Source organism: Sminthopsis crassicaudata, chromosome 4 (genome assembly GCF_048593235.1).
Source record: "Sminthopsis crassicaudata isolate SCR6 chromosome 4, ASM4859323v1, whole genome shotgun sequence".
In the NCBI taxonomy this organism is placed as follows: Eukaryota; Metazoa; Chordata; class Mammalia; order Dasyuromorphia; family Dasyuridae; genus Sminthopsis; species Sminthopsis crassicaudata.
The window spans coordinates 467,966,875-467,990,992 of NC_133620.1; the positions used below are offsets into that span (position 1 = coordinate 467,966,875).

Genomic DNA, 24,118 nt, shown 5'->3' on the forward strand with positions numbered 1-24,118 from the left:
ACTCTTGTGGACATTTTCAGAACAGAAAACTGGAGGGTGCCAGAAAAAGAGGTCATCGCCATCCTATATGCCAGGACTTTTGTGAGGGGGTTGGACCAAATGGTCAGTGACACCCCCTCTCTGGGGCTCTGGGGCTCCTCAAGTTTGTCTGGGGGCATTCTTTCTCACTTAGCCGGAGGGCTCTGAGACCCGCTGTGGCCCCTATAGCACCCTTCATCCAGCCCAGGTGTGAGGCTCTCTGTGGGTACTTGGGCCTGGCATCCTTGCAGTCCTGGGGCCTTGCGAGAAGATCCTGTGGCTTGGGATACGTTGTCTCATAAGTTGTCTGGGGAGTCTGAGGCACTGACGGAGGGCTCTGTGGAACTGGCCAGTCTAGAGCGGTGTAGCACAGTGGAAAGGGCTCTGGCTCCAGGGCCAGTCCATCTCCGGGGGTCATTTTGCTCATCTCTCACCTCAGGGGGGCTGATGTTCCCATGATCCTGAGAGAGGGATCTCGGGTTTTTTCCATTTTCATTTTAGGGGGAGCTGGCTTAGGGGCCCTGACTCAGCACGGCCCGTGGTGCACCAGGCCTTAGTAAGCAACAAAGCGGGGACTGAAGCCTGCCTTTATTTGATAATCCCAGGCGAATTTCTAGAAAGCATCCGTAACCTCCAATCGCTGACTCAATATTTGCATCCCATTCTCATGAGCAAGCAGATGTTTGGTTTGAATCCAGGCCAGTATAAAACATTTCTGTGGCCCTGGCCGACCGTAGCTGTTTCTGAATTTCCTTCCTCCTGGGAAAAATCACCCTGAGCCACAAGTATGTCTAAAAGTGTAGCCAAGGTAAGTGGCAGGCAGACCCGCTTCTCCGCGGGGGTGCCCAGTGGCCAGCCGGAGCTGCTCTCCTTGCCCACTGGTGGGATTAGGCCTCTGGGGTGAGAATGGGCATAAATGAGTGATTTTATCCATTTGTTGACCTTACCTCCTCATCCTGATCAGGAGTTAGAGGAAAAAAAACCATAAATGGCCACTGCTATTTTTCTGGGCTCCACTTGGGTATTCTAATTAATATAGACTCATGTACTTGGGTATTGCCTAACGGGGGAATAAGCTGGTTAAAATTTGTACGGGTTGGACAATTTGATGTACTACTTTTTAAATGACTTCTTGGCCATGAACTTCCCAAAACAATTGGGCAAAGAGACACCAAGTGGATGGATTTGGTCCAACGCCCTGAGCTCCAGCTCCTGCCCTCATCCTCCTGGGTAAAGTTAAGAAATGCTGCTTCCGTGGTAGGAAGAGAATGCGGCAGAACCCCTAACTTTACAGAAAAGGAAACTGAGGTGCAAGGAGGAAGAGGGATTTTGTAGGCACACAAATTTTGAGCTGGATACTGTCCAGGCTGCCAACCCTGTCCATTCTTAAATGAGAAACCAGGTCCAGAAGAGAGGGGAATGACTCCAAGATTGGAATCTGTGTTGACTGGAGTCTTCCGACTAAACCCCACGTTCTTCCCACTGCCCCTTGAGCTTACTGAGCTGGCTGGTGTTGGGGAGCTGGGGCGCCCTGCGGAGGGACAGAAAGCCACCATTTTGAAGGCTGCTTGTTGCTATCTCTGGAATGAGAATAAGCACCCTAGGTATGGATCAGTTTACAGGGACGGTGGGAGGAGAATATAAGTGTATTATAAATACCCTCTAGCACCTAAAAGAAAGATTCTGGGTGAAACTTAGTGCCAGAGAATTTGGGGTTATCATAAACTTCTGTGGTATCAAAGATCCCCCTCATCTTCACGAAACCCTCCCAGATAGATGAAATATTATCTCCTCTTCTTTAAAATGTTAATTTTCTTGGTATCTTTTGTTTTACTATCATCTTTATTTTCAAATGCATACCCTCTCCCCACCCAGAAAAACATTCAAGATAAAAAAAAACAACATTTAGCACAAAATGGCCAACAATAAATGGCTCTGACATTCTGTGCAAAGTTCCATACCCACAATCCCCCACCTCTGCTAAAAGGAAGGACATGCAATTTCCTCATCTCAGGGCCAAATCCCCTCATCTCATTGGTTATCATTTTGTGAACAACTCTTGAGAGATGATAACAAAGGGTCCCTCTGTCTTATAGACCAAGCATTATTGTAGGGAAGCTTGTGAATCATTGGGTTCAAATCAAAAGCCGAGTCTCCCAGTTTCTCCCTCTCCCACTTTTGGGGCCTTTTGTCTCAGGTTTATCCTAAACTCAATTTAGTTGCTTTGCCCACGTTCTGATACAAGGCTTTAATGATCATAACTTCCCAAAACAACGTCCCAAAAGTCGGAGTGCAGCTTTCAGCTAAGAACGTTCTCCGGTATTTCTGCAGTGGCTGAGCCCTCGAAGTCAGCAAGGCCTGAGTTCCAATGTAGCCTCAGACACTAATTAGGCAAGTCACTTTTCTCAGAGACTGTTTCCTCATCTGTAAAATGGGAATAATAACAGTATCTATTTGGTGAGTGCTCATTAACCTGGAAGCACTACGTAAATGCTTGCTATTGTCCTTATTTAAATAGTGCCATGTTATTCCATCATAATATTTTGTTAATGTGGAGAAGCCCCAGTGTAGAAACTAACTTCACCAGTGGAGTCTGGGTAAGTTGTCAGAGGCACTGAGAGGTTCAGTTGCCCACCCAAAAGTCTCACGGGCAGGATGTGCCAGAGCAAGACTTGAGCCAGATCCTCCCGTCTTCAAGTCCAGCTTCTGATCTTAATGCTGTTCACCTGGAATGAGTGAGTAGAACTTTTAGACTGAATTATTGTAATTATTGCTTTATTATTAAGGACTAGGCCGGTGATTGGATCGTATGGGTTCTTCCCAGTGAGTAAACTCCCTCTACCAATTTAGATGATCATCTGCTTTGCAAATTAGTCTCATAGCTAATAGTTAACATTTATATACTAGTATTTATTTATATACTCTACTACATATGTAGATATAGTATATATAATGTTATATATTTATATACTATTACATATTTCTACATTATGCCAGACTACATGCTTTACAATTATAATCTTATTTGAGTCTCACACCACTGGGAGAGGTATTCCCATTTTCCAGATGGGGAAACTGAGCCAAACAGATCAAGTGAGTTGCCCAGGAATATAAAGCAAAAGTGAATTAAGAGATAGAATCATCTCCTCCTCCTCTTTCTTCTCTTCTTCCTTCCTCCCCTCCTTTTTTTGCTTTTGTTTTTCTCTTCTTTTCCCTCTTCTTTCTCTTTTTTTCCTCCTCCTCCTTTCTCCTTTTTTCTTTTTTTTTCTCTTCTTCCTTCTCCTTTTTTTCCTCTTCCTCCTTCATTATTATTACTATTAGGTAGGTTCTCAGACACATCTACTGCCGGGTCTGGCTTTCAGGGTTATTATCTCCTTTACTTTCATGGAGAGTTTTTACAGATCCTAAGATTTAGAGCTGACTCAGAGAAGGGAAGCCATTTTCCTACAGTCACATGGAGTGCAGACACACAGGGTCCTGGATTTCAAAAGCACCTCGGAGACCATCTCATCTAATCTCTTCCTTTCAGAGATGGAGAAACGGAGGCCTAATGGCGCCCAGGCAATAAGTGGCCAAGCAAGGATTTGCCTCCCAATCGGCCATCTCTCCACTGTACCATGTCTTCTTTCAAGTCGAGGGCCTTGTGTCAACTAAAAAGAAATGGCCTTTAAAATGAGGTTATTTTCATTTTGTCTCATTGATCTCACAGTCCCTCCCCTGTTTTTTTGCTGTGGCTTCCTCCGCCCCTTTCCTGAGTTTGTCCCCCGTGGACACTAACCCAATTTTGAAGAATTACTGCCCTGTTTTCAGTGACACAAAGCCTGCCACCAGGTGGGGTGATCACTTTTGAAATGGAAATTATCATCTTCTCACAGATGGGGTCCAAAGAGCGGAGTCCGTGGACTCATGGACCTCGTGCTGGAGGGGAACTTGAGTGAGGAGCACAATAGGATCTTATGTATTCTTTTTCCATCAAGGTTCTTCCTGACCTTGATGTTCTGACTTGCAGTCTAGCATTTCTCAATGTGACACATCGTTTTCCTGAGCTCTCTCCCGGGCCCTCTCAATGTCTTCCAGACCCGTTCTAGACCCAGTTATGCAGGGGGCTCCTCATCCAGCCCAAACCTCCCTCTCAACTTCTGGGTTCCCACCTCTGACTTCTTATTGGACATCTCAAACTGGAAGTTCCGTAGACATCTTATTCTCAGCATGTGCAGGCGAGAATTCGTTATCTTTCTCCCCAAACTTCCCTTCTCCCAGACTTCCCTGTTACTGTCAAGGGCTCAGCCATGCCCAGGGTCGAGATCTCCACTTAGCTGCCATCCCTGACTCCTCTCACCCACCATAGCCAGTCTCTTGTCAGGTTCTCCCTTGGTAACATCTCCCAGATACATCCCTCCATCACCAGCCCCGTTCTCGCAGTTGCCATGGTCTCCTCACTCTAGTTACTCCTCCATTCAGCTGCCAGAACCATCTTTCTCAGGGGGTTTTGTTTGTTGGGCAGCTGAGGGTAAGTGACCCGTCCAGGGTCATCCCGTGAGAAAGTGTCCACCTCAGAGGATTCTTGCCACATCATCTGACCCAGTTTCTTCGTCTATAATATTGGATGGCATCCAACAAAGGTCTCTCCCATTCTTCGGGCCCCTAAGACCTGTATCCTAGGCCCCTCGAGGCCTGTTTCCTCATTTTACAAATAGCCTTCAAGGGCCCTTGTAGCTCTTGATCTCTGATGTCTCCTCCAAGAAGCCTTTCCTCATCCCGCAGTGGGCCCTTCCTTCTCCCTTCTCCCCAAATTATCAAGAATCTACTCATTTGAATACAGACAGCATCCCTTCTGCCTGGTGCTATGGATGGCATAGTGGCCTCGAACTCAGAACCAGGTCTCACTTAGACACATCCCGGCACTAGGCAAGTCAGCCTTGAGTGTTGCCTGGAAGCCATGAGATGCTCCTCTGGTGCCTGAGGAGCCAGCTCCTTGCCACAGATTTGGTTTTTAAAGATTCCTTTAGTAGAATGTAACCTCCTTGAGGGCAGTGTTGTAATGCCCTACGCCACAGTAAGTTGTTGCCGGATCTGTGCTATCTTATCTTTCCCAAGCCCCCTTAATCTTAGTGCTCCCCCTGATATCCCCAATTTATCTCCACAACAGTAGCTAACATTTAAATAGCTCTTAAGGCTTTACAAAGCATTTTACAAATATCTCATTTGATTCTTACAACTCTGGGAAGTAAATGCTATTTTATTTCCATTTTACAGATAAGGAAACTGAGGCTGAGAGGGTACAAGGAGCCAGTCTAAGGCAGTATTTGAACTTAGGTCTTCCAAATCTAGCTCTCTACCCATTGTTCTATCTGGCTGCTTTTTAGGAAAAGGAATTAACTCTTTTGTGTTATGGTTGAGTCGAGCCCGTCCCTTACTTCTTGGCGGTGGGCATTGTGTTTCAGATTACTTTCTATGATGACAAGAACTTCCAAGGTCACCACTATGACTGTGACAGTGACTGTGCCGATTTCCACACCTATCTGAGTTGCTGCAACTCCATCCGAGTGGCCGGTGGGGCCTGGGTAGTTTATGAAAGGCCTAATTTTGCTGGGAACATGTACATCTTGACTCAGGGTGAATACCCTGATTACCACCATTGGAAGGGGCTCAATGACCGGCTTAGCTCCTGCAAGGTCATCCATCTGGTGAGTCTCTGAGTCAAAGGCTACTGCTGCTTCTTTCCTTTTTCTTCTCCTTTTCTTCTTTTCCTTCTTTCTTTCTTGTCCTTCTTTTTCTTTTTTCTTTCTCTTCTTCTTCTTTCTTTTTCTTTTTCCTCTTCTTTCCTTCCCTTCCTCCTCTTCCTTTTCTTCTCCTTCTCATCTTCCTCCTCCTCCTCCTCCTTTTTCTTCTTTCCTTCTCCTATTTCTTCTTTCCTCTCCTCCTCTTCTTCCTCTTTTTCCTCCTCCTCCTCCTCCTTTTTCTTCTTTCCTTCTCCTTTTTCTTCTTTCCTCTCCTCCTCTTCTTCCTCTTTTTCCTCCTCCTCCTCCTCCTTTTTCTTCTTTCCTTCTTTTTCTTTTTCTTTCTTCTTTTCCTCCTTTTCCTTCTTTCCTTCTTCTCCTCTTTCATCTTTTTCTCTTCTTCTCTTCTCCTTCACTATGTTCTACTATTTTTCCTTTATCTTCTCCTCCTCCTCCTTTTTCTTCTTTCCTTCTCCTTTTTCTTCTTTCCTCTCCTCCTCTTCTTCCTCTTTTTCCTCCTCCTCCTCCTTCTTTTTCTTCTTTCCTTTTTCTTTTTCTTTTTCTCCTTTTCCTCCTCTTCCTTCTTTCCTTCTTCTCCTCTTTGTCTTTTTCTCTTCTTCTCTTTCTCCTTCACTATGTTCTACTATTTTTCCTTTATTTCTCCTCCTCCTTCTTCTTCTTTTCCTCCTCCTCTTCTTCCTCCTATTTCTCTATTTCTTTTTCTACCTCTTCCTCTTTCCTTCTTCATTTTCTTCTTCTTCTTCTCCTCCTGCCCCTCCTTTTTTTTATTCAATTTTATCTTATTTTCAATTCCAGAGTTTCTCTTCCTTTCACTCCCCTACCCAATGAGAAGTGAATAAATACCCATTACATATAGGAAGTCATGTGCAACAAATTACCACATTAGGCTTGTCCAGGAAAAAAATGAAAAAAAAAATGGTAAAAAGCTAGAAAGGGAATGAAATATGCTTCAGCATGCACACAAAGCCTACTGTCCCTTAACCTGGAGGTGGATGCATTTTTTCATCATGAGTCCTAGGGGGTATGCAGTGTGTTGAATGATTCCCAATTCCATTCTCCTTTTGGGCTCTCCAGCTTATCAAGGGTTATCATGTCTCTTCTTAGTTTACGATCACACGATTACATGCCATGCCTTTGCCAAGGGGTCCAGTATTTCTGGAATTCACTTTTTCCTCTCCACCTTCCTCCTTCAGTTCTTTTTTCAAAGCCCAGCTCAGCTGCTGATTCCTATACAAAGGCTTTCTGAATCCCTCCAGTCATTTACCTGTCTTCCTCTTGAAATAACATTGGATTACCTTGTATATTCTTTATGTATTCTTGTAAACCCACTGTTAGCACCCCGGGAGACTAGAAGCTCCCCAAGGGCAGGGAATGGTTCATGTTTTGTCTTTGTTATCCTCAGTTCTAACAGTACTTGTTTACCCTGAGCGAAAACCTAATATTTGTTGTCTTTAATTCAAAAAAACCTAAGGACTATTTTATACTAGACTATATACTAGACCAATAATACTTTCTGGGCCTATTCTGGGCCTAGAGCTGAGATAGAAGTTCCCATTCATTTCCATTGCCCTTTTGAGTTGCCAAGTTTGACAAGTGCATCTTAACAGCCTTAACAGTCCGTAGAGTCAGGCTGTTTTTCCCTAGTTTGTATTAATATCTTTAATTTTTTACTTCTCAACATAACTGAACCTTTTCCCCACCCGGAGTCATCTCTTATTGCAAGGAATGATGGTAATGGCCAGTATTTATCTAGCACATTGACGTAGGTGAACATGGTATCTCTTTGTTGCTGACAAAACCCTAGAGGGTAGACACTATTATTATCCCCATTTTACAGATAAGGAAACTGAGTCTGGGAGCAATCAAAGTGGCTGACTCAGTGTCACACAGCTAATACATTTCTGTGATAGGATTTGACTCCAAATCAAATCCTCTAGTTACTATATCACCAAGAATTCAAAAGAAAGAAAAAGTTAGTAAAATTAAGCAATTATCTAACCAAGTCTAACATTATATCCAGTCCCCCTCCTCTGCCAAAATGGGAAAGAGGTACAGTCTGATAACTGTTCTGACCCAAATTTGGTCTTTATCAGAGTAATTAATTTTAGGAGATAGAGCACTAGCCCTGAAGAAAGGAGGACCTGAGTTCAAACCTGGCCTCAGACACTTACAGCTGTGTGACCTTGGGCAAGTCACTTAACCCCAAATGCCTCAGCAAAAAAAAAAAAAAGAGTAATTAATTTTTATTATTAGGATCATTTCTCATGAAGGCTAAGTCACTTCTGTCTAGTCAACTCTAGTCAGTGAAGCGTGGGAGTTGGGAATTAGTGAGCTAATGACCTTGTTAATGGTGGTCACGGACCCTATTGCTCTTTTGGAGGGCTTCCCTAAGGGCCTGTGCTCATTCTTGCCTCTGTCTTCCAGTCGAGTGGAGGTCAATATAAGCTTCAGATCTTTGAGAGGGGAGACTTCACTGGCCAGATGTATGAAACCACCGAGGACTGTCCTTCCGTCATGGAACAGTTCCACATCCGGGAGATCCAGTCCTGTAAGGTCCTGGATGGGGTCTGGGTCTTCTATGAACAGCCCAACTATCACGGCCGGCAGTACTTCCTGGACAAGAAGGAGTACCGGAAGCCTGTGGACTGGGGCTCCCCATGCTCTGCGGTTCAGTCGTTCCGCCGCATCATGGAGTGAGGGAGGGCGTCCGGGGGGTTGCAGCTGAGGCTGAATGCCACGGTCTGGTGGGCAAAACCCCAAATGTAAATAAAGCAATGAAGGCAATGGATGGCCTGGAGTGGGTTCTATCCGACGCTGCTTGGCTCCAACAGGGAGCTGCCACCCTGGGCCCGAGGCTATCAGCCACTCCTTTCTCCAGGTTCAGCATCCAGCTGCAGAACCCTGCCATCTCACCCCTGGCATTGGAGTCCCACGAGCTCATATTGGCTGTTAGTGAGAGTTTTCTTTCCAAAAGAACTAAATAGTTAGACCTGTAGTTAAATTGGCAAGTCATAAACACCCAAAGTGGAAATTCCCTCTATCTAGTACAATATAGAACTTTAGAACAACTCCTGGGGCTTAAAAGGTTAATTTTAGATTTAGCCATGATCACAACCAGTAATGTCAGAAGTCAATAAGTTATTTGTGGTTATAAAGCCGGTCTTCCACCTTCTAAGCCATTGAGGAGACAATGTGGCCCATGAGGAAAAGTGCCTTGGTTGTCCAGTGAGAGGGCCTGGGGTCAGATACGAGCCTCCCTACTTGTTATCTGTGGGACTTTGAGCCAATCTTTTAACTTCCCGTCCTTTATTTCCTCATCTGGGAAAGGGGAGATGATCACTAGATGACTGGGGACGTTCCTTGCAGTCTCCAGACATGATCCCTCAGAGTTTAAAGTGCATGGTCAGTGTATGAAGGGACCCTATCATTGGACTGTTCCCCCAGTTCCAAAGGAGCCAGGGTAAATATGCTCCAAGGACAAATGCCTCCTCTTCAGTTCGGTTTGGTTTGTAAATCCCTCCCCAGGATTATTACCTATTACCCTCTTGCATGCACGCTTGGCTTTTTTGGCATTCATTTCCAATCTCCAAGCGTTTGCCTAAGCCAACCTCCATGTCTCAACATACTCCCTCCTCTTCCCTTCCATCTCCTACACCTCCTAACTCCCTTCAAAATTCAACTCAATTCAATATAATATTTTTTTCTGAGGCAGTTGGGTTAAGTGACTTGCCCAGGGTCACACAGCCAGGAAATGTTAAGTGTCTGAGGCCAGATTTGAACTCAGCTCTTCCTGACTTCTGGGCTGGTGCTCTATCCACTGCGCCACCTAGCTGCCTCTCAATTTAGTAATCTTGATCTTTCCCTGTTACTGGTATATTTTATATGTAATTATATATATATATATATATATATATATATATATATATATATATATATATATATATATATATGTTATTTTTCCCAATAGACTGTAAACTCCTTGAGAGCAGGGATGATTTCATTTTGGAGATCTTTGCCTCAGATCTGTGCATTTGGAAGCAATACTTGATGGAAGGTATAGAACAGAATCATGGGCGTGGGAGTTTGTTATTATTTGGGTCCTGGTTTCCTCTCAGCATCACATCCAGTAGATTTGTCCAGATGTTTGATTTTTTTTCACATTTTATCATCCCTTAGGGTACAAACATATTCCATTACATGATGTGCCACCGATATACACTGAGGCAGTGAGATGCTGCAGAGGCTCAAGCTCTGGATTCAGAGTTAGGAAGACGTGTGACCCCGGAAAGTCTCAGAATCTGTTTGCCCCGGTTTCTTCACTCATAAAGTAAGGGTAGCAGCCCTCTATCCAATAGTAAATAACCTTTCCCCTCCAGGGCTGTTGTGAGGATCAAATGGAGATAATTTTTATGAAGTTCTTTTCAAATCCTAAAGTACCATATAAAGGCTTTTTCTTCTTCTCCTCTTCCTCATTATTAGCCTACCCCCATGGTAGCTAAGTGGTGCAGTGGATATAGCACTGGTCCTGAAGTCAGGAGGACCTGAGTTCAAATCTCACCTCAGACACTTAACACTTCCTAGCTGTGTGACCCTGGGCAAGTCACTTAACCCCAATTGCCTCAGCCAAAAAAAAAAAAAAAAATACATATATATATATATATATATATATATATATATATATATATATATATATATATATATATATCCCCAATCACTAGGCAAGTACTTTATTTGCAACTTTTTGCTATTATAGATGGTGCTGCTGTGTACATTTTTGTGCCTTTTCTACTTGTCAAGACTTATTGGTATACAATATTCCTAATAGCACTATTTGTAATAGCATTCGATAATCTCTAATTTTAAAAAATGACTCTACATGTGGTTCAGATTCTGAAGCTACTCTCCCCAATCTCATATATCCTGATAGGTTGGGTCCCTGGAACAAACACATAGTAGACCCCTTCTGAGGACACAGGGAACTCTCAGAAGCTGGGGATTGTCCTTCTAGCACTATGAGTCATAAGCCCCCACCAGTACTTCCCACCATGATTATCAGTTGAGGTCAGTAGTGAGCTAGGTGCTCGATTATTGTTTTTTAACATTTTTTTGTGATTATACATGCATATTAACTTTTTTGATACACATTTCTTTCTGAATAATGTTGAGAGAGAAAAATCTGAACAAAATGGGAAAAAACACAGGAGAGAAAAAAAAACCCAGAAAAAAAGATGTAAACATAGTATGTGTTAATTTACAGTCAGTCTCCTTATGTAAAGGGCTAGAACTGAGCAATGCACTTGGATAATGAAGCACGTGAGACTAATTGCCAATTGGACGGTTCCCTATTAACTTGTTTGAAGGTTGACCCTCCCCAGCTGTTCTGTGCTGACTTGATTGGTGAGACAAAGAGAGGGAAGTGACTTGTGTGGGAGGAGTAGGAGGAGGAAGAGGAATTGAGACGCTGATGCTGAGTCAGGCTCTCCTGGCGTTTGAGGGAGGAAGGTGTGTGTGAGATTGCTAGACCTAACCCCCTGACCTTGACCGTAAAAGATCAAGAATAAAGACGTTAAGTGATCCTGACTCCGGCTAATTTCTGGGAAGACAGAGTTCCAGCATCCTTAGATCATTTTCTGGATGCAGATGCATTTTCTAGCCAAAGTTTATTGGGATTACCCTGGATTTCAGAACTGCTGAGAAGAACCAAGCATCAGTTCACATAAATCCAGACCTTTCTAAAATTAGCTTGTTCATCATTTTTTATAGAACAGTAATGTTCCATTACCTTCATGTACCACAGCTTATTCAGCCATTTCCCAATTGATGAGCATTCACTCAGTTTCCAATTTTTTTTTTTTTTTTGCTAGCACAGGAAGAGCCGCTACAAACATTTGTGCACATGTGGATCCTTTTCCCTTCTTTATGATTTCCTTGGAATACAGACCCAGTTATGGCACTGCTGGGTCAAAGAGTATGCAGGTTTACAGCCCTTTGGGCATAGTTCCAGATTGCACACCACAATGGTTGGATCACTTTACAACTCCACCAACAATGTATTAGTGTTCCAGTTTTCCCACATCCCCTCCAATATTTATCATTATCTTTTCCTGTCGCCTTAGCCAATCTGAGAGATGTGAGCTGTTAGATGCTTGAGTACATATAAATGAACACAGCTGATAGAAATTATACAAACACTTTCTCTAAAACCTACAGAATCAAGTGGAAAGTAGACTAAAGCTTTGGGTCTTTTTTCTGTTGCAAACAGAAAATGGTTATTTCATGGGTGCTTTTAGGTGGCAAGACGGGAAATTCTAAATCCTGTGGAACCTCCAAGTTTTTACAAGGTTGGCCTCTAACTAGGTGAGAGAGGGAGAGGAGGAGAGAGAGTATCTCAGTGGCAGCTCTTTTTCCACTCTCCCTTCAAGTGCTTGGATCAAAGTAGGTTTGATATAAGGCCCATAAGGTGTGGCCAATTTCCACAGCCATCCTGAAGAGTCCAGACTTACGTAGTGGTGTTCAGGCCTTTTTCACAGCCAGTTAACAGTGGATTGAGTTCTCAACTGAAATTTTATCAGGATTAATCAGGCGTGTAACTAAGAAATTCTACTCTTAACTACACACGTGTGCACACACAGATATCATATATATATATATATTCTTACCATAACAGCGCTTTTTGTGGTAGCAAATAAAAGGAAACACAGTGAATGATTGTTAAATCATTCTGAATAAATGGCGTCACATAAACATGAAGGAATATAGCTGTCCTAACAGAAGGGATAATACGACAGCAGAGAGATGTGGGAAGGCTTGTAGAAAGTGGTGCAGAGTGAAATAAGCCTAGCCAGGAGAACGATTTTTACAATCCTTGAAGATAAAAAAGAATGACCTTGAAAGCCAAGGCCTATGAGATCACCAGACTTTTCTCTGTTAGAGAATTAGTGAATCTCTTCTTGGTGGAGAGGAAGTGGGCTAAGTGTGTAGAATCAGGCATTTATTGTCAGGTAGGGCCAGTATGTTGGTTTCTTTTTTTAAAAAAAATTGTTTCTCTGGAAGATGAATGGATGTCCATCAGTTGGAGAATGGTTGGGTAAATTGTGGTATATGAAGGTTATGGAATATTATTGCTCGGTAAGAAATGACCAGCAGGAGGAATACAGAGAGGCCTGGAGAGACTTAAATCAACTGATGCTGAGTGAAATGAGCAGAACCAGAAGATCACTGTACACTTCAACAACAATACTGTATGAGGATGTATTCTGATGGAAGTGGAAATCTTCAACATAAAGAAGATCCAACTCACTTCCAGTTGATCAATGATGGACAGAAACAGCTACACCCAGAGAAGAAACACTGGGAGGGGAATGAAAATTGTTAGCACTAATATCTGTCTGCCCAGGTTGCATGTACCTTCGGATTCTAATGTTTATTGTGCAACAAGAAAATGATATTCGCACACATGTATTGTACCTAGACTATATTGTAACACATGTAAAATGTATGGTATTGCCTGTCGTCGGGGGGAGGGAATAGAGGGAGGGGGGGTAAATTGGAAAAATGAATACAAGGGATAATATTATAAAATATATATATATATATATATATATATATATATATATATATAATAAAAAAAAAAAAAAAAAAAAGACACTCTCTGAACACCAAAGGTAGTGTTGATGGAGAAATGGGCCTGTGTGTTCAGCAAAGTAGATTATGTAGACCCTAACCAAAAATCCCTCCTCCTCACTTTCCCTTTAACCCATCTGCTGGGTCTCAGAAGGTATAATCTATTCACAGAAATCTTCCCCAGCACAAAAGCAAAGAAAACAATGGATGTTTTTCATAATATATTTCAATAGATGGTGAGGCGACGACCCCTTCCCTTTTAGTTCGGAGGTCTCAACAACTTTCTAATTCTGACTAGAGGAATTGTGGCAGCACGGTCATGCTGTCCTGAAGTATGGCGACATGGTCATGACACTCTATGGTATCATGGTACTCTAGCTGTCAAATACAGTTCCATTTATTGGACAAGATACAAGATTTTCTGGGCCCTTTGGAATGAGAGACGCTTTCCCAACACAAGCATCTCTTTAACCCTGAGAGGACGTCATCAGACCTCTCAGTGCCCCCTTCTTTATTCCTTACTACTGGAAGTCCTCTCACCCCAGTGTTGATAGATCTTTTCAGCAATACTCTCTCAGTCATCCTCATCCCCTTCAGCCTTTCTTCTTGCTTAACCGAGACCCATCCATTTCCCTTTAAAAACCATAAGTCGAACTGAATTTTCTGCCTTTCCTTCTAAACCATTTGAGATAACAGCATTTTGGAAAATTCGAGTTATTAACAATATTGTGCAAAGTAAAGAAACGGGGAGCAAAATTGCTCACAGCACTCAGGTCTGTTCCTATCAACTTCCCTCAAATCAAGACCACCAAAATGTATTGAAAGAAGACGACTAGGACCACTAGGAGACGCAGTGGATGGAGCACTAGCCCTGAAGTCAGGAGGACAGGAGTTCAAATCCGTCCTCAGACACTTAACACTTCCTAGGCAAATCACTTAACCTTAATTGCCTCAGCAAAAAAAAAAAAAAAAAAAAAAAAAAAAAAAAAATCTAAGAAATAAAGTATATTCCATTATCAGAATTCTCATATCTAGTTATAATTTGTTCCAATGTTATTCTACTAACACCTTTCCAGGTAACAGAGCTCAGGGAAAAGTCTACCCATCCTTTTTTGTTGTTGTTGTTGTTGTTGAGGCAACTGGGGTTCAGTGACTTGCCCAGGGTCACACAGCCAAAAAGTGTTAAGTGTCTGAAACCGGATTTGAACTCAGGTCCTCCTGACTTCAGGGCTGGTGCTCTATCTACCCATTATTTAAATAATCCACGATAACCAATAAATATTTCAATTTCCCCCAGTGTCATTTCAGTATAGTCTAATTCTAATATTCTGAAGCCAGGCTTGGGCTCCTCCCTCCAGAGGGACGCCTTCTCAATATCTCTTATTTGTCTTTAGACATATTACATCCCTCTCAGATATTTATTTTGCCAGTGTACATATTCCTGTACGATCAAATTTTCTTTTTAGAAAATCACATATTGCTTGAGCACCCCAATGGCTTCCTTAATCTCACACAGTTAAAATTTCCCCAGTCATGGCCTTATTCAGCATTCTCCTGCCATTATTGGTAATTGCCAATATCCTTGGGGGGGAGGGGGTTATTGCTTCAATATTTTCTAAACTTTTCTCCTGTTCTTTAGAACACTTTGGAACTGCCTCTATTTTAGACAGAGTGGGGATAAGGACAAACATCCATTCCTCATTACTTCCTCTAAACATTTTCCTGATCAGTTAAACAGTTGTCCATTCCCTTCTGATGGTCTCTTAACATATCACTAAATTGTTTATTGCCCCCAAGGTCTTGTATTAATCCTTTAAGTCTTATCTGATTTCTTTAAGGGCAAAATAGGGGCATTGAAAGGGGGCAAAATAGGGGTAGTGAAAGGGGACATGCAAAGTTCTAATCCATTCTTCACAAGTCCTTCTATTTTTTATTACAATCTTATTCTTCCTTCCAATGATATAGGGTATTGTTTAACACACACACCACATCCTCTGGATTTTTCAGATCAATTTTAAGTGGGGAATTTTTGAACCTCCCCTATTTCATATTATACCAGACGAGGGTGCATTTTATACACAATCTGATGGTTCAACCCTTTCAATTCCAACACCAATTGTATAATTCCCTACCTCTGGGCTTTACATCTATCCTTTAATTTTTTTCCATAAATAGGAGTGACTTCTGAATAGGTACAAAGAAACCTTTTCCTTTACTCCCATCCATGAACAATTCCTGAAATTCCTAATTTATAGAGTGAGAATCTCTCCACTCCAATAATTACTAAATCATCTTCTTTCTCTACACACACAATAATTACCAATTGTAGGTTTTAACACAATGAATCATCTTAGAATTTTCCTAAGTAACAGCCAAATGGTCTTAGCTATAATTTCTTCAACTCACAAGCAAAGGTGGAAATACCCAATCTCCTAAATTACATTTACTGAGTTCACAAGGCTCATAATAACAATAGATTCTCTTAACACATTTTCCACCTCCTATTAATTTTTTGGTTTATATTCTAATAATATTCAGGATAGTAGATAACAAACTAAATCTGGGTTCTCCAGTCTCAGAAACAACCCACTACTTATCAATTCAGGTAGAATAAAATCTATCACAACCAATTAAGTTTCCAATTTTAACACATATGCCAACTTAAAGTCATTTATAAATAAACCAGAACTTAGTTTGTGAGATTCCCTAAAATCTACCTCGATTTTCCATTTAAGCAAAATCACTTTTTAGTTGTCTTCCTAATTCACACAAACCTCTTCTCTTTTGTAAGTCAGGAAAGAGTTAAGTGTTAATTTTTGCTTCAAATAGTTTTTTTTACCTTGAGATTCCTCCTGGAATGGTTCTACTGGCCTGAGTTCTGCTAACAAAGTTATAAGCTCCTTGCTTACAGGAGTTTTTAAAATGGTAGTACACTGCTTTTCTGTTTTCCCAAAGGTTCCCAAACTTTCTAATCCCTTTCAATCTATATTCTTCTCATTCCTACATGCTTAAACTTTCTCACTAACCTTTCCATATAGGTCTCATTTCTTTCTCACTCTGCCAATTTTAACACACATGCCAATTTAGTCATTTAAAAATAAACCAGTACTTAGTTTGTGAGATTCCCTAAAATCTACCTCGATTTTCCATTTAAGCAAAATCACTTTTTAGTTGTCTTCCTAATTCACACAAACCTCTTCCACTTGCTTTTACCATCTCTACTGTATTAAATCTATTTTATTTAATATATTAAATAAAGCTGCTGCAGTCAGCCAGAGGCAGAAGGAGAGAAAGAGGAAAAGGTTCTCTTTCTTTGTACCATCCTAATCCCTAAGGAGCCCAGAGTTAGATCCCAGATAACTTTACCTTGATCAAAGACCAATGCACTCACCCATACAAAGTGATTTCAGATTCATACATTCGCAGTCAGATTATCAGTTTCAAATGAATCACAATCTCAAAGCCATCTCCATTGGAGATGAAACAGAAAAGCTATCAGACCTGCTAGTTCTTATTTCTAAAAGTGCAGCCTCCCGTTCCCCAAATTATCTGATATTCCAATCTATTCTCCTACATTCCCTTGCTCTACGACTTTTCCCAAATTTAGGGCAATCTCCTATTTAAAAGGAACGAACAAAGACGCTTCCTTCAGCTCATACTGAGTCTGATATGGAGGAATTCAAGATCCCGAGTCAAAGCGTGGAGTCCTAAAACTGGGGCAACAGGATGGTTTGAAACGTCTAAAGATCTTTCCTTGAGCCACTCTGAAAGAATTACTATTCTGAAGGATTTCCAGCCATTCAGCCCGATATTTGTCCAGGCCAGCAACACAGAGGCGGAATTCTTCTATCTCATAAGTTTGCTAACTTTTAACACAGAACACAGAGCAAAGCAGACCTCTACACACACACACACAGAAATGTATTTCCAGCTTTTTTATACTGATTTAAACCTGACATACTCAATTAGTCTTGTTTTCTTCCTTTGATATTCTGGTGTTTCATCCCAGTCACTAAGTTTGGACCCCAAGGGGCTATCAGTTAGAACTTTGGGTAACAGTTCCTTTCTGCACAACTTTGAATTTATCCTTGCCATCTTTATGGACTCCAACCTCTTAGACGGGCTCACTGGACACCTTATGGATTCTACCTGCTTAGGCTCAGGGAACCCTGGTCATCCAGATCTCATTTACCTGGGTTTGTGTGAACAAACTTATGAGACTGCTGTTAACTGCTTGTTGGGCTGCTTACAATGGCTTTCTCATTACCAATTTCAGAAAGAGGAAAAGAGAAAGCAGGGAGCTTCCATTTTACTGCTCTGAGGTCTCTTTAGGTTTTTCTCTCTTTCAAGGGAGAGTCCCAAATCCAGAGCCAAACAGGAAAGCCACCACAAGTTCTGGAGTGATACCTGCTTTTGAGTTTGGATCAGTGGACCCCCCAAAAAGGAGTCAAAAATCCTGGATGAGCCCCCAGCTGCATAGGATGTGCAGACCCTTACCAATTATTCAAGAGCCTCAGAATAAAGTATAGTAAAAATGACAGTTTATTAACTTTCTTGAGAAAGAGTACTTTGAACACCGAAGATAATGTTAACAGAGAAGTGTGCCTGTATGTCCAGTAAACCAGATTACAGAGACCCTAACCACAATCACTTCCCCCTTAACCCATCTGCTGGGTCTCAGGAGGTACAACCTATTTGCATAAATTTACCTCAGGACAAAAGCAAAGAAAACAAGGAATGTTTTTCATAATATATCTCACCAGATGGTCAGACGACAGCCTCCTTCCCTTTTAGTTCAGAGATCTTAACAACTTTTTAGTTTTGACCAGAGGAAGTATGATAACGTGGTGTATGATGTACTCTATTATTGGACAGGATACAGGATGTTGTGGGCCCTTTGGAAAGAGAGATACTTTCCCAGCATAAACATCTCTTTAACCCTGAGAGGACTTCATCACCCCACTCACTGAGAAACTTTTTAACCTGACCTCAGTTTCCACCTTCATAGAGTCAAGTTGGAGACGCTGAGCATGGAGCAAGAATATAGGGTTAGAGAGTCAGATGAAAACCTGTTCTGTATGTCTCTCTATTTCTCTCTCTCTCTGTCTCTCTCTTTGTCTCTCTCTGTCTCTGTCTCTGTCTCTCTCTCTCTCTCTCTCTGTCTCTCTATTTCTCTCTCTCTCTGTCTCTCTCTTTGTCTCTCTCTCTCTCTCTCTCTCTGTCTCTCTCTCTCTCTGTCTCTCTCTCTGTCTCTTTGTCTCTCTCTCTCTCTCTCTCTCTCTCTCTTTCTCTCTCTCTCTGTCTCTCTCTCTCTGTCTCTCTCTGTCTCTTTGTCTCTCTCTCTCTCTCCTTTCTCTCTCTCTCCTTTCTCTCTCTCTCTGTCTCTCTCTCTCTGTCTCTCTCTCTCTTTGTCTCTCTCTCTCTGTCTCTCTTTGTCTCTCTCTCTCTGTCTCTCTCTCTGTCTCTTTGTCTCTTTCTCTCTCTCTCTGTTTCTCTCTCTCTCTCTCTCTCTCTCTCTCTCTCTCTCTCTCTCTCTCTCTCTCTCTCTCTCTCTCTCCTTTCTCTGTCTCCTCTCCCTCCCTATCTATCTCTGTCTCTTCCTATCTCTTTCATCAGGTCTGATGAGACCTAAAGCACTTGTTGATAGGTTTGCAGTGGGGCAGGGGCCACAAGGAAGCCTTGCCCTGCTTGGGGAAGATAGCAGATACCCAGAGGTCCGTGATAGCTGCTCTGCCAAGGTGGTTCCCCGGCCTGGTGGCTCACTCCTAGAGGCGTGATGGCCGGCTGTTGTGAGGCTCCGGTGAGATAATGGACTTGGAGGCTTTTATTACTATTATTACTATTGTTATTATGGTGGTTGTCGCCATTATTAGCCTGTGGGCCCCAGGCCTCGGGTCCCGTGGAAATGTCCTTGCTTGAGCCTTGTGCTGCCCTTGTGAGGACTTTAAGCCAGGTTCATAGCACAGCAGGGAGCTGGTCAGTGCTCTGACCCCTGGTCATACACACACACCCTTGGACATTGGTTCTGCCTCTTTACCATTTGGCCAGGTCTGGGCAGCCGACGGACCAGTGACTCTCCCCATCGCTGCTACTTCTCGGAGGCTGAGTCTCTGAAGCAGTTAGAAAGGCCCCGGCTGCCCCTCAAGGGGGTCGGATTTGAAGGGTTGCTCTGTGAGGACGGTGGGCTTGGGGGCCTTGCCCCACTCTCCCCCACAGATAGCAGAGGGGCCTGCAGATGCTGCGGCTGGAGTCGGGAATCTGTCCCTACACAGCAATGGCTGGAGGAGGATCAGGGCAATCCAGTGAGGGATGGAGAAGCCATCTTTGACAGATGGATTGGGAGGAATTCCGGGAGGCTGTGAATCAGAAACTGCAAGCTGGGGCAAAACCTGGAGAAAGGAATGCTGAGGGGAAAAGGTCACATTCTTCAGGTCACTTGGCCGACCAGGGCCCCTGGTAAAGAATGATTCGGGTCCTTGGGGATGTCCGCCATCTTGGCCGTGAACCATTATTGTTATTCTTTGATTCTGTCTGGCCATCCAACCAGCTCTGAATCCATTTTCTCCACAATCATCTGAAATGCTTTAGCAAGTTATTTGCTAACGTCTTGTCAAATCAAACCCAAAGCCTTCCCCCAATTTGCTACTTGGATAACCTGGCCAAGAAAAGGAAGTAACATCGCTCCGGTATGATTCAGCACATCCAGCATTTTGTAAAAAATATATTTTTATGTTTTTTGTTATTCTAAACTGGGCAGATTCTAACAAACATGATCATATTCATACACAAAAAAAAGAAAGAAAAAGAGGATTGTTATATGAAACCACAGTTCTCTTATTACCTTTAGCTTGTTTTTTAATAGTTTTTAATAAATTCAGCATGTTGAAGGCTTCCTATTTTTCTCTTTGCCCTCTGAACTTCCTGCTGTTCTCTTCAGTGCATTTAAAAAAATTGAACATGATTCCAGAGGTTGCATGGTAAAATGTGCTACCCACCTCCTGAGAGGGAAAATTCAGAATATATATGTGTATATATATGTCATTATGTATGTACAATATATAACAATATATATTAGACTGTATATTGTGTATACACGTGTTGTGTGCATACGCATATACATAAGTGCATATACACATATGTATATTTATATTATTATGGACATGGCCCATGCAAGAATTCTTTTGCCCTGACCATGCAAAAGCCTTGTAACAAAGGGCTAGTTTTCTTGCTTAATGTAGGTGACAGGAAAGGTGGGAGAGAGAGAAGTCAATTTTCTTTTGAAAATAATTTTTAGTTTAAAAAATAAATTTTAAAATTAATAAAAAAATTACCGAAAAAAGCCAGCTCCAGACTTACCTCTGGGGTTAATGGGCAAATCCTCTGGCCGGTCTTTTCAGTGATCCAAAACTTCTGTGGTTTTCAAAGGCAGGGGCAGAAAGTAGAGCTCTGGAAGGTCTAGAGGAAGTTTTCAGTTTCACTTTCTCAGAAGAGACCGTTTTTAAAATAGAGATATTATGAAGGAGGCCTAAGAAAAGGGTTTTGAGGTGACTGATTAGTCATTCAAAGCTTTCGTGGTGATGATTGGACAAATAATCATTACCTGGTTACCATCTGGTGATCAGAGATATCTAATGGTCACTATTAGGGTGAGGTTACTGGTAGAGGGAACACAGTTCTGGACTTAGATGAGCTATCAAAGCATATTTACTCATTATCTGTTCCTTTTAGTAAGATGTACTTTCTCTGCTTAGCCCTTCTAATTAGGCCTATTTTTGCTTTTGGTTTGTCTGAGAAATCATGATCTCTACTCCTACTTTTTTTTTTTACTTCAGTTGAAGCATAATAGATTCTATTCTAGCCTCTTACCTTTACTCTCTCTGCATCTTTCTGATGAATTAGAGCTCAAGCTGTGTTTTTCTCTGAGGGAGTGCTTGTAAATGCTTTCTCTTCTTTCAGGTTTGTGTCTTGAGCATCCTGCCACCATAATAGCTCATTATGGCAGAATTTTTTATTTGTTTGCCCATTCTTCACTATCCTGCTTCTAGTATAATGCCATCTTGATCCCATTCCAATTTAGTAAGTTCTTAATAGATATTTATATATCTTTTATATATATATATATATATATCTTTTATTATATTAATATTATATATTAATATATTTTATTATATGTCACATTATTCTATTTTATATTAATATATTACATATTATATATTAATATATTTTATTTATTTCTAAATAAATACATTTATTTATTAATATATATTATATATTCTTGACTTTGGGAAGTTTTACTAAATATGACTGTGGAACCATATGGTGAGGATGATATTCTTTTTTTCTTCCCTCTTCTTTCTTCCATAACTACCTGGATTAATAAAACCCACCACAAAATTTATTGGCCATTTACAGAGTACAAGATGAAGGCCAATGATGAGTGCAAAAAACACTTACTAAATTAAGGGAGATTAATACTCAAAGGGAAACATCTACAACTGATGGCAAGAAATGATTAGTACTTTCAGAGGGAAAAACATCTAAGTGTGGTTGCTTTGGTGGTGCTTTTGATTCTAAAGGTCACTTTGGTGACCTGCTCTCCTTCATCTTTCTTATTCTTTCCTTTCTTCAGAGATCTGTCTAGTCATGGACCATTAATCCTCTTCTTTATCTTCTGAAGAAAAAGCCTCAAATATGATACCCAATTCTAGCAATAGAGCGACTGAGGAGATGGGAGCTTCCTGCCTCAAGAAAAAAATCACTTTAATCAAATCAAATGTGGTGAAAGGGAGGCTTGATAAAGCAATAGCTATAATCAATAAGATTGTGGAAGACACGGATAATATTGTCCTGAACATTGCACTGACAGGAGAGTCGGGTGCAGGAAAGTCCACTTTCATCAATGCCTTCCAGAGAGTTGGCCATGAAGATGAGGATGCTGCTGGCACTGGGGTCGTGGAGACAACCATTAACATTGCTTTCTATGAACACCCAGAGCTTCCTAATGTAAAGCTGTGGGACTTGCCAGGCATTGGGAGCCCTAATTTCCAACCAGACACTTATCTAACACAGGTGAATTTCAGTTGCTATGATATCTTCTTCATCATCTCCTCATCAAGATTTTGGACAGATGATGTGAAGCTTGTCCAGGAGATCAGAGATATGGGAAAGAAGTTTTACTTTATTAGAACCAAAGTGGACATTGATTTGCATAATGAAAAGATGTCCAAGCCTAAGACCTTCAAGAAGGAGAATGTTCTGCAGAAGATACAAAAGAACTGCCGACATTATCTTCTGGAAGCAGGGATTGAGGAGCCACAAGTCTTTTTGATTACCAGCTTTGAATTAGAATTCTATGATTTCCCTAAACTGAAGGAGAATTTGTCAAGAGAACTTCCTGAATATAAAGGGCAAATCTTTTTTCGGTCCCTTCCTAATATTTCTGAGGATATAATTAACAATAAGATGGCTTCACTTTGGTTTTGTTATTTTATGGTACGGAAGCTGTTAGGCACGTGGTCCACTATCTTTTCCAGAAATGTATTTGATGAAGATGATATTTCTCTATTAAAGAATCATTTGACTGTTTGTCGAAGACTATTTGGAGTAGATGATGCATCTCTTCTTAAAATCTCCCAGGTACCCAATAGGCCTGTGGAAGAGCTGAATGCCCTGATCAAATCCCCACATCTGTTGACAATTAAGAAGGATGAATGTATCAGTAGGAAACTTTTGAAGGATACTGAGATATTCTGCTCAATGAAGGGCATTGCCACTGAACGCTTCATCAGAAAGGTTTTCTATACGTACTTATACTTCCTTGAAACAGTGGCCAATGATAGTAAAATACTCCTCAGTAAACTATGGGGAACCACCGTTTGAAGAACACTGGACAAACACGGGCCTTCTGGGAAAATAGAACAGCAGGTGGGCCTAGAGCAATGATCTTTGGCAGGGCTGGCCAGGCCCATTTCCTTCCAGACTTATTAATGTGAGTTTGATTCAAATTCTAATGGGGGAGAAACCATAGAAACTCTAATCATGAGTTAAACTGTTGACAGCTCTCTTCATATTTCATTTCCCTTATATAATTAGATATATTATAACAATAATATATAATAATATATGATTCCCTTATATAAAATTGGTCATATATAGCAAGCACTTAATAAATGGCTGTTAAATGAAATTATGAGGGAATCAGTTTCCTGGGAAACCTAATATAAACTATTGCAGAGTAAAATAAAATGAGCAGAACTAGGAAAACATTGCACACAGTGTATGCAATATTATAACAGTAACTAGATATGAAAGACTTAGCTGCTCTGATCAAGACAATGATCCAAGACAGTTCTAGATCCATGATGAATATTGCTCTCCAACTCCAGAGAGGAAATGGATGAACTCAGAGTGCCTATTGAAATATAACTTTTTCAACTTTCTTCATTTTTCTTGGGTTTTTGTGTTTTCTTTTACAACATGACTAACATGTTAGTAGTAGACTAACATAACTAATATTTTACACGACTTTATATGTATATTCAATATCCTATCTCTTGGCTTCTCAAGGGTAGGAGGGAGAAAGTTCGGAACACAAAAATTTATTTTAAGAATGAATGTTAAAAATTTACATTTAATTGGCAAATATTTGATGAAATAAAAAGATTTTTTAAAAAAAAATAGAAGAAATGTTTAAGGGAATGGTTTCAGAAAATAATACCTGTGAAGACCTATAGAAT

At 41.2% G+C, this 24,118-nt stretch overlaps 2 protein-coding genes and 1 long non-coding RNA gene across 3 annotated transcripts; 2 read left to right on the forward strand and 1 right to left on the reverse strand.

Moving 5' to 3' along the window:
* The first annotated feature begins 718 nt into the window (after nt 1-718).
* On the forward strand, nt 719-8,543 carry CRYGS (crystallin gamma S). Its single transcript, XM_074264237.1, has 3 exons — nt 719-826; nt 5,463-5,705; nt 8,184-8,543. The coding sequence occupies exons 1-3, from the start codon at nt 806-808 to the stop codon at nt 8,454-8,456; spliced, it is 537 nt and encodes a 178-aa protein (XP_074120338.1). The 5' UTR covers nt 719-805; the 3' UTR covers nt 8,457-8,543.
* On the reverse strand, nt 1,842-20,970 carry LOC141540332 (uncharacterized). Its single transcript, XR_012481526.1, has 2 exons — nt 20,739-20,970; nt 1,842-2,744 (listed from the first exon to the last, which is right to left on the reverse strand). It is a non-coding gene; the product is annotated as an uncharacterized LOC141540332 (long non-coding RNA).
* A 786-nt stretch (nt 20,971-21,756) lies between these two features.
* On the forward strand, nt 21,757-23,828 carry LOC141541464 (interferon-gamma-inducible GTPase 10-like). The gene has a single exon (XM_074265570.1). It carries the CDS (start codon nt 22,074-22,076, stop codon nt 23,259-23,261), a length of 1,188 nt encoding a protein of 395 aa, XP_074121671.1. The 5' UTR covers nt 21,757-22,073; the 3' UTR covers nt 23,262-23,828.
* Nucleotides 23,829-24,118: the final 290 nt, after the last annotated feature.

Bases quoted from the DNA above. Each gene is read 5' to 3' on its own strand.
- LOC141541464 (XM_074265570.1), top strand. From the start codon at position 22,074: ATGATACCCAATTCTAGCAATAGAGCGACTGAGGAGATGGGAGCTTCC.
- CRYGS (XM_074264237.1), top strand. From the start codon at position 806: ATGTCTAAAAGTGTAGCCAAG. The intron at 827-5,462 runs GTAAGTGGCAGG...ATTGTGTTTCAG, and splicing joins TGTCTAAAAGTGTAGCCAAG to ATTACTTTCTATGATGACAA. The intron at 5,706-8,183 runs GTGAGTCTCTGA...TCTGTCTTCCAG, and splicing joins CCTGCAAGGTCATCCATCTG to TCGAGTGGAGGTCAATATAA.